This window comes from Sardina pilchardus, chromosome 6 (genome assembly GCF_963854185.1).
Source record: "Sardina pilchardus chromosome 6, fSarPil1.1, whole genome shotgun sequence".
In the NCBI taxonomy this organism is placed as follows: domain Eukaryota; kingdom Metazoa; phylum Chordata; class Actinopteri; order Clupeiformes; family Clupeidae; genus Sardina; species Sardina pilchardus.
In genome coordinates this window covers 22,563,548-22,574,409 of record NC_084999.1, presented here as the reverse complement: position 1 = coordinate 22,574,409, position 10,862 = coordinate 22,563,548, and the positions used below count along the sequence as shown (strand labels likewise).

Genomic DNA, 10,862 nt, shown 5'->3' with positions numbered 1-10,862 from the left:
ATTGAGCAGGTATAATGTGTTTTTCTGGAATGATGCCATAAATCAAGATAAATAAAATAGATATTAAATAAATTCTAAATGAAGTGACTAGACTTTTTTTTAAAATAGCACAATTGGAGTTTTAAGTATTAATCTAAAAAAGTGGGCCAGTTAAGGGGGGTACACATAAAGATTTTATAAATCTCAACCGATTTTTTATGTGTGAGAGAACCCACACATGACGATAAAAAAAAAATCTCGCCCTTGCCCTCGGAACACCCCACACACAATGGATTTCCGGTTGCAAATATTGAACATGTTTAATTTTTACGATGATCGTGCCGAACGTTTTTCGTCGTGTCATAAAGGCTATTATCGGGAGAATTTTGACTCTTAACACACCACACACTACAAGAGAGTCTCATAAGATAATCTTAAAAGCTTAAGATAATCGGCCGTTTTCTGTCTTTGGTCGTAAGGGGGGGCAATCGGGGCAAAATCAGCCCGATTATCTTTGTGTGTGTGCTTTAGGAGCAGGGATTTTTGTACCGGTAGCCTATGGCTGATATTACAGACATCTCCAACCATTCACTCTAGACATAATCAAAAGACATGGTCAATTCAGTCATCAATCTGGTTTATTTTCCATACTCCTTCAAAATAAAATGTTTTATTAAAACCATGTGCATTATCAAACATTCAAACACAGCATGCCTATTTCATTAGACAGGCATTATGAATTCATATACACCAGGGTCATAGATTCTTAGAAATCATCTTTCCTTTCTATATTCCATTCTTTACAAGTCATGGCCTGTAGATCTAAAATCTAAATGCATTAAAATAGATCTACATTAAAATGCACATGTATTATGCTTCAATTAGAGGGCCAATTCAATTCAATTCAATTCATTCATTCATTCATTCATTCATTCATTCATTCATTCATTAACACTGACACAAAAGTCTCCTAACACTGCCTGCACCTACAAAACCTGTTCTGAACCACCCAGCCCTCTACATCACATACAGTTCAGCTGAGTGCATGTTGACACGGAAAACAACTTGCTGTGGACTGACCTGCTGAGCCCATGCCTTTCATCATCACACTCATTCATTGTTTTGCAAAGTGAAAAATGCCCACAGGGCCAAGAAATGGAGGGACAACTGAGAAGATACCAGCTTGAAAATGTCACAAATAGCCCTTGACATTCATGTTTTACATGGTTCAAAAACTAGATTAAATGAATCAACACTTGGAAGTATTGCGTAAGTAACGTAATATTAAAAATCAAAGCAATTATACAAAATATCTCTACATAAAAATAAATCATGCTTTGGAAGACAGACAGGAAAAATTAGACAGTAGTTAAGTGCAAAAGATATTGTGAAAACAACAGAGAACGACATCCTCCTTCCATTTCTGTTGGTAGTGAGTTATGTGTCTAGTAGTGCTTACATATTGCATTGATGTGTGCATTTACTGAAATAACCACAGGGTGGCGCTGCACTGCATGCAACCACAAGAAGGCCCAGGTGAATGCTTACATGGTTTACCTGCAGCATATGGAGTCCTGTACCAAATAAGCAGCACTTAGGAAGCACTTGAAGATTCGTCTGCTTTGGCAGAGTGAAAGCTTTAACGTTACATTGCATTGCAGCAGGAATAAGGGAAGGGACGGCATGAAAACAAAAAGGAGCTTGGTGTCAAGTTCCTTTCCATTTTAGCTACAATCTGATGTTTTAAAGCACCAAACGTATGCGGTCACTATGTACCCTACCTGGTTACACTTCTATATGATCAAACATATGCTGTCATTTGTGTCGTACAGAAAAGGAAAAGGCTGACTGGTGTAACTTGCATTGTGAACTAGGGGACCTCCGCCACTTGGGGGCGCTCTAGAGCTGAGACAGGGTGGTGAGCGCGAGCATCTCGTGTAGGGAGGTGGAGAGGCTCTGGAAGAGAGTCTCAGCGTTCGTCTCAGCACAGGACTTCCAAGCGGTGCATGATGCCACCAACCTGACACAGAAACACACAAGCATGTTTGGATTAAGGCACTGAATGTTCGTATGCACCTGAGATTTTACCTACATGTGTCAATGGCTGTAGTTACAGATTCAGAGTCATTCTCAACTTCAACTACTAGAGAGATGAGGTGAATTTGTTAACTGGTAAATAGCCAACCTGCATATCATTATCTTTGAAGCTAAAAGGACACATATTTTTTTTTCAGTTTCAGTTTTTGTCTCATTTATTCAAACATTGATTAATTCAGTATGTTATTGAAGATAGTTAGTTACTTGTCGTCCCGGATGCGGTAGAAGAATCCATAGCCGTGGTGCACCATGGGAGCCACAGCCCCGAGCACCGTGGTGTAACCCACCAGACTGGTGGACAGAGTGAAGTTTCCGCCCCCTCCGCTACAAGACACATGGAGTAAAACATGAGTTAAATACCGTCAGTATCACTACAAGACACATGGAGTAAAACATGAGTTAAATACCGTCAGTATCACTACAAGAGACATGGAGTGAAACAGGAGTTAAATACAGTCAGCGTCACTACAAGACACATGGAGTAAAACATGAGTTAAATACAGTCAGCGTCACTACAAGACACATGGAGTAAAACATGAGTTAAATACAGTCAGCGTCACTACAAGACACATGGAGTAAAACATGAGTTAAATACAAAAAAACATCGCTACAAGACATGGAGTACAACATGTGTTAAATACAGTCAGCATCACTACAAGACATGGAGTACAGCATGTGTGTTAAATACAATCAGCATCACTACAAGGAGGACAACATGTGTTAAATACAGTCAGCATCACTACAAGATGTGGAGTACAACATACTGTATGTGTTAAATACACTCAGCACCACTACAAGACAAATGGATTCAAATGTGTTAAATGCAATCAGCATCACTACATGAGACATTCCTTATCCCAAGGAGATGGGTGAGAAGGCAGAGTGAAGCATGTATGTATGTATTAAACACAATCAGCATCACTTTCTCTCACACTCACACTCACACTCACACTCACTACGTTGCTCACCTCTTGGCAAACACAGGATCAGTGAACAACTCTGGAACAGGAAGTCCCTCCTCCTTGGCGATCAGGCACAGGCCGAGCAGGTGTCTATCAATACCTGTCCCAACCCCACAACCAAGCATCAGAGATGAGTACCTCCATCAGACAAACAACAACAGCTACATGTATGTAATGACAATCTGTTTTTTGGGGGCAGAACTAAACTGCCACATTCCCAGAGGCATGACTGACATCCATCCATCCATCCATCCATCCATCCATCCATCCATTCATTCACACACACACACACACACACATACATCCATCCATCCATGCATCATCCATCCATACCCTTTCCATTCTGGGCCTCAGCCATGAGTTTGTTGTGCTTGTTAACCGCTTTCTGCAATGCTGTTCTCTTCGTTTCTGCCTGCGGACACAAAGCTCACAGTCAGAGGGCATTACGCATCCTTGCTGTCCACAGTTCGTCCACCCCGACCCTGCGTGATCCTTCACAGCTTGCCGTCATGGCGGACTGCGTTACTTGCATGTTACGCACACCTGTCCTGGTGTCCACCGGACCTTTAGCTTACGTGTGTACACTGTGTGTGCAGTGCAGTGTGTGAGGGTGTGAGTGTGTGTGTGTGTGTAACTTACACTTGCTGTAGAGTCCAGCATGATCCGGCACCAGCTCTCAGCCTCAGTGGTGCAGGGCCTCATGGTCTCCGTGCGGCCGTGGTAGAACCTTCGCGTGGTGGCCGTCTCATAGCAACACCCGATCCTGGACACCAAAGACCCACAGAGGTCAGACAGAGAACACACTAATGACAAGAGATATGAAGCGCTGCTCTGTATTCACTCAAATTTGATCCAAGAGATGAAGCGGACTTTTATCATCTATACTGCCCGACCTTCCCATTGTGCAATGACCTGGGCCCAGTTTTTGAAAAGTAATCTAGCGGGATCTCGGATAACAGATTGGATCAAATCTTGGAAATCATTTTTTCAAAAGCAAAAGAGGGATTCCGAAATAAAAAAAAGATCACGCTTTCCGATCCCACATTAGATCTGGATCAAACCTGACTTTTGGGTTTTTCAAAACTTTGAACTTGGTTTGGGATCTATTTAAAGCTCTGGTATTTGAATCGCAATCATTGGATCAGTGATCCAATCCAATGTTCCTGGCATGAAATTAAGATGGATCAGGTGATCCTGGATAGCAAAACAAGAGGAGAGACTTTTCTTATCGTTGGTCAGTGTAGACGCTTTTATCCTTATGGTTATAGTTATCGCTATTGTCCTTGGTGTCAATGCCCCCTTACTTATGGTGGAGTCTGTAGTAGGCCAGCTGTAGGGCCAGCTGCACAAATGTGTCTGGATGGAGTTTCCTCTTCTTGATGGCCGCTTTGCCAAATGAGGTGAATGCATATGTCACAGCCTGCAGGTCTTGAGTCTGTAGTGTGCGCACACACGCACACACACACACACACACACACACACACACACACACAATAACAGAGAGAGGAACAAACACACATCATAGTGTCAGGTTAACCTCAATGACTCAAGTCACGGCGACATCAAACAATGAATGTCAAAGTCCGCGCCGAGACGACTTACTGTTTTGTAGTACTGATCTTTGGCAAGGCTGATGTCCCTTCTGATGCGGTCATCTACAGTGAACACAAGCTCCTCAGGGAGTGGCAGCGCACGAACGACCTCTGAGCCCTGAGAGAGAGAGAGAGAGAGAGAGAGAGAGAGAGAGAGAGAGAGAGAGAGGGAGGGAGGGGGAGGGAGACAGAGAGTGAGAGTGAGAGCGAGAGCGCGAGAGAGAGAGAGAGGGAGGGAGGGAGAGAGAGAGAGAGAGAGATAGAGAATCAAATCCATGCAATAAAAAGTGACTCAAGACCTCTCATGTGATTACTTCAAAAGCCCATTCTCATCTGGTTAGTCCATACCTTCCATTTGCCACTGCAGGCTTTCAGCTTCTGGTCCACGTAGTAGCAGAGGGAGATGAGGATCATGGCGTCATAGGGAGCATGCTGACCAACACACAGTGGCACTTCCATCAAAATCAGATGCAGTTCATATTTACACATATTAACAATAAGCCAACAAGAATGAGCAGTCATACTTTGCGATGGTATGGTTGCAGTTACAGTTGCTAACATCTTTACTATAATTTGCCATTCTAGTGCAGTGCCCAAACCATGTCCATTCTGTAAGAATAACTCAATAGGCCCCAGCCGTGGCGCAACTGGCTGGGGCACCTGCACCGCACGCCGGCGACCCGGGTTCGATTCCCGCCCCGTGGTCCTTTCCGGATCCCACCCCGACTCTCTCACCCATTCGCTTCCTGTCTCTCTCTACTTTCCTGTCAAAAATGAAAAGGCACAAAAGCCCAAAAAATATACTTAAAAAAAAAAAAAAAAGAATAACTCAATAACAGCAACTAATTTATGTTGTGCTACACAGTCTAAGTGACTTAAACATCACTTTCTGACAATCCGTATCTTGCCTGAATTCTTGCTGAATTGCCCGTAGGTTTCCATATCTATGCCTGTAGTAGCCTAAGAATGCTCCTTCAGAGTGCAACACTATGAAACAGATGTTAAGTGTGGGGTGCTGTTGGAACAGCCAGTCTGAACGGCAGTCTGAACGCATTGTGTGAATGCTGAAGGCCAGAAAACTCACATCACAGTTGGAGCCGAACGTGCCATCAGCAAAGCTGAGGTAGTTGTAGGATTTATCACCCCAGCGGATGGTGGGGTCACCAATCAGGGCCTGTACTGTCATCTGGAGGAGGTTGACAAAAGGAAGGAAGGAAATAAATCCTTAACTTCAAAAAACACATGGACAGTTACCAACAGTATCGGTCTCTGTGGGTTGTATACTCATGTTTGTATGAGTATATATGTGAGCAGGCAATGAAGTCTCTGATCTATAAATAACAACATGATATGGAGCCAAAACCTCTAAATAACTGACCTACAAACCAGACATACAAATCCATATGCTTCAACTTGTCATTAGCAGCAGAAATGAGGTGAAGGTGAGAGACTGAAGAATATTGCACGAGTGCAATCATTTATATGGTAAAGAGATATATACATGTATGTGTCTCTATATAGAGTAATGAGCGGTTTTGAAATACAGTATGGTTTTATAGAATCTATATGTAGCTGGTAGCCATGGTCTGTGAGTGTGTATGATTGTGTGTGCGTGTGTCTGTATTACCGGTGAATAGTCCTCAGGTGTGGCATAAGGCTTGCAGTCGTCCAAGGACACAACGAATAGACTGCTCTGAATTATCTCTAGGATGCTCTCATTGGCTGGGTCCAGTGACAACAGGTGCTCCCTCGTCTATAGGAGAGAGTAGGGATGACATAGTAAAAATAGCAATAATGAACTGAATAATCAAATTCACATTCAATCATTTGTGGATTACAAATAATAATAACACAAAAACTGACTCTCTATATAAGACCCACTGGAATCAGTGCCTAAGAATACCTCTCTTGAGGTACTTCTGTCTCCAATGGCCATTTTCCTGCTGGCATTGAAAATGAATGAATGAATGAATGATAGTCTTGCTCGAACAGAGCTTACTACACTTTACTGGTACGGATATGTGTACCCCCTTTGCTCTAATAGGATAACGGTGGCCGTCGTGTTCTAATAGGATGAGTGTAACGAAACCCCAGCTGTGTTTACCCACGCTGCTCTACAGGTCTGCTTGGGTGAGGACAGGCCCTACAGCTCTGATAGGATAAGCATCTGTGATCTGTGACAAACCTGCTGTGGTCATCTCATGAGATTAAGAGGAGAGGCTTACAGGCGGGCTACACTGGGCACGTAACTGTCTGCTGCAACAGTTAGCTTCCGCTACATCCAATGGAACGGGCTGCGCCAGATATTCGTGCAAACAAATTAGACCAGTCTTCCAAAACTACTTTTGCACGCCGCGAACGGAGTTGCAGACCCAGTGTAGCCCGGGTGTTACGGGACTGACGAGAGACTCGGTGGTGGAGGCTGTGATTGGCTCTTACCTTGGCCCAACGCGTCCTCTCCTCGGTGGTGAGGGCGGACACCCCCTCGCCGGACGGCTCGCCGTCGCAGCACTGCTTGATGTGGGTGAGTTGCCTGCGGGGGCATTAGCGGGGCATGTTAGGCCCCTGAGGGGCAGTACATGGTCTACTGGACATTCAGAGAGAGCACGGTTTACAAGGCAAGCTACAGCTACAGTTTGCTTCCATCTCCGTGCCAACACAGAGGGAAAAGGAGAGGTGTGTTTTCATGGTGTCACATAGCACATTGTCTATAAAACAAAAGGAAACTGAAACAAAAGGAATCAAAACTACTTCCTTATTTAGAACAACAGTAAAATTCCGATGCATCAAATCGTTCACAAAAGGCAAGCCAGTTCTCAGTTTCCTTTTCTCTTGCAAAACCAATGGGTATATCATTCACAACAAACAAACATTGTGCAAAACATTCTAGTCGCTTTGCATTTTTCATGTGTGAACTAAATCAGGGCAACGTCCTGCAAAGTGACAGCAAAATGCAAAGTGAATCTCATCTGCTTACCTTAAGAGTTCAGGTGGGGTGAGGATTTGACCATCGCACAGCACATCAAATGTGAAAATCCGCCCACGGCACATCACTATTAGATGGGAAGGGCATGGTCCCTCACTCTCTGCAGGCCACAGAAAACACTGACATATTGCACACCGCTATATAAAAACATAGCCACAAACTGCTACCTGAAGCAAGTAGGTAAAGTTTCACCTGTGCGGAAGTAGTTGATGATCGAATCCTTGGTGATCCCTGGCACCTTGCACGTGTTGAAGAGCATGCGGAACTGATCCATGTCGAAGGCCGTGTTGCCAGACTTGTGGATGGCCAGCCTTTCTCTGACCCAACAAAACAAACTAAATGAGAATTTTCACTAACTATTCAACCAAACACGCTTAAAGTCATTCATATGCTGAGTGTCCAAGACTGAATGACTTTTCTCTGAGTACAGGACCTAACCACAACTTTGTGTTGTGTATTGTTTTTGTGTGGGGTTATGGGAGGGTTTTAGTGGTCCTTTTATTATCTGTTGTATGTCTATCTGACAAACTGCATGGTGTAAGATGAATGCCTGAAAAGATCAATATCTCTCTCTCTATCTATCTATCTACAATTCAAAGTGCAGCCCACTCAAGGGCACCCTGACACCTCCTTACGTGCGGATGAGGTCCCAGTACTGCAGGTTGTACCAGAGGCTGATGCTGGCCCGCTCCAGTTGTTTGCCTTCACAGGGTGGCCAGCAGTGCTCCAGGTAAGGGGCCGGACCCCCGAAGTTCACATGGAGCTGGGAGGGGACGCGGACCTCCAGGTACGCCGCATTCAGCCACCAGTCTTCCAGCTGATGGTGAGGGAGGGAGAAATTGCCTAAATACCACAGTTATGACAAGACTACTTCACACCGAAGCGATGAAATGGTTTACAAAAGGCTGTAGTTAAGTGCACACAAATCGGTTAGCAAGTGATTAATCTAAACTAAGTGCTGAAGGGATACAGTAGTGATAAAACGACTAATCTTATCGCTAACTGCAGCAGTGCAAATGGACAGAATTTACATAAGGCTCAGAAGCCCTTCAACTCACCCTAGCAACATTCAGGGACATCTTTTGTCAATTATTATCTAATCAGTTAGCTGAAATGATAAAACCTAGATACTTTTTCCAGTACCTGACCAGGACCTAGCCAGACCTGGAAAGGACTCTTCCTAGGACTTGGGTTAAGGTGCATGTAGTTTATTTTACCCAGTTCCTCCGACTCTTGGCTCTCTGAAGCAGTCTTTTATGTAGGTCACGTCCAACACCATCACCAAACTGCTTCACTATGGCTGTCGTGTTCTTGAACTCTACTTCAGTTGTGAAAGGTCTCACTATAACATTGAAGAGGGACAAAAAATAAGAAGATCAGAACACCGTTTTAATGGTCTAAATGGGATTCCAATTACTTGTTCACACTTATTTTCAGTGAGAAATCAAATCTAGCTTGACAGAAGAGAAGTTGAAAACGATCGGGTAGAGCTGTCGATTACAACATGACAACTTTTCCTAATATCTTACCTGCTTCCAAGTATTTGCTGAGCGTTCCTTCCAGTGTAGGCACGGGGAGCGGAGGCAGGGTGCCCTGATACTGAAACGTCCGTTCAGCCGTCGACTCGAACACTTGGTTGTCCATCCTGTAACCTGCCAAAAAGGGAAAAAAAGTGTGAACGTTTCTTTTAGGGATTAGACTGGGCGATGAGAAGTGGGCAATGGCAAAACCTTGCGAAGACGAGCTTATTCCCTTATAATAGGCTGTACTTTGCAACAATGTCATTGTTTACCAACTGAAGACTAGCATAGTCAGACTGCAGCTCCCAGCTACGTCAAACTCACCATTCACATTTCTAGATGTAGCCTAGTCTAAATTAACGAGTGTGTGTGTGTGTGTGTGTGTGTGTGTCAACTGTTTAAACATGCGAAGTAAACACATTAATCAATTTAACATACGTTTATTTCTCTTTCACAAAATGTAGGTCAGATTCGTCTAACGTTAACGGTATAGCAGAGAAAGAAATTACGATAACGAACAAAAGAAAGCTCACCTCTGTAGATTCCGAAAGTTCTTTAGTTTAACGTTGTCTGCTGCCTTAAAGCAGACTTCTTCGCGTTGTCCTTTTCGGCTGTTTGTAAACTGATTTGTCATGCAGGTCAAGTGAGCTGTGGTCACACAAACAGTCATTCCCAGGGCAGCCTCCGACACCCCAGTTACCTTTCCCCCAGTTTACAGTCCAACTCGATAGATTCCGGAAGATCTGACACTGCGCATGTGCACTCTATAGCAGCAGCAGCAGCAGCAGCAGTCAAAGTAGTTGGCAGACTGAAAATCCCCGTTCTTCAGTTCAGACCCAGGATATTAATTGTTGTTCACACTATAATATTGACTCATATCAAAGTAAATATAAAAATAGGGTAGATAATAAATGTCCTATTGCGTTTAGTAGGCTACTTTCTGATAAGATGGGGACTTATCATAAGCGTATTGATGGACTGCTGCATAAGTTCTCGAGGCTATAGATTACGTCTTTAATCAAGACAGATGTAGGCCTACTCCTCTCTTGGCTACTCTCCACTGGCTTCCTATACCAGCCAAAATTTGAATTTAAATCTTTCACTCTGGTTTGTAGGTCACTTAGGCTACTGGATCTGCTCCTGCTATTTGAATTTCATGATTCAGCTCTACATCCCCTCTTGCCCACTGCAGTTCTGTGATGAGTGTCTGCTGCCGAGGATCCATTAACAGAGGTCACAATCAAGACCTCTCCCCTGTGTTGTAATTAATTGCCGTGTTCTGCATTCTTGTGATAATTTGGGAATTTCAAGAAGAGTTTGAAGACTTATCTGTTCATCACCTTGCACCTAATTAATTATCTTACACAGGTTTTGGTTCATGAGAACTCATTATCTTCATTGTCATTATCACTATTATGCTTAATTTAGGCCTTTCACCTTTTTTGACACTATTATTCTTTAACTTATGTAATGTTCATACACTGTAGATGCTTTGAACAAAAGTGTCTGCCAAATACCATGAGTCGTGACCATAATAATAACCAGGACATGAACGAGGGAATGCCTTTGATACCCACAAACCACAATGCAGCTTTGAAATTCTCAATGGAAGACTGTTGATTACAATTCTGTACCACCGTTCCACACCCAGCTGTGTTCATCTTGCATATTCCCTGTTGGATTCTTGCCTAATGAGGACAAAGGGTACTTGTGTTTGTGAATCTGT

The 10,862-nt window shown here is 43.5% G+C and overlaps 1 protein-coding gene across 1 annotated transcript; it reads right to left on the bottom strand.

Annotated features, from left to right (window-relative positions):
* Positions 1-599: 599 nt before the first annotated feature.
* Positions 600-9,859, bottom strand: crot (carnitine O-octanoyltransferase). The gene is made up of 17 exons (XM_062539071.1): positions 9,670-9,859; positions 9,146-9,268; positions 8,834-8,958; positions 8,252-8,433; positions 7,809-7,933; positions 7,608-7,716; positions 7,070-7,163; positions 6,258-6,383; positions 5,715-5,816; positions 4,979-5,062; positions 4,641-4,748; positions 4,343-4,473; positions 3,678-3,801; positions 3,372-3,450; positions 3,045-3,138; positions 2,281-2,400; positions 600-1,999 (listed from the first exon to the last, which is right to left on the bottom strand). The coding sequence occupies exons 2-17, from the start codon at positions 9,258-9,260 to the stop codon at positions 1,879-1,881; spliced, it is 1,839 nt and encodes a 612-aa protein (XP_062395055.1). The 5' UTR covers positions 9,261-9,268; positions 9,670-9,859; the 3' UTR covers positions 600-1,878.
* Between the last annotated feature and the right edge of the window lie 1,003 nt (positions 9,860-10,862).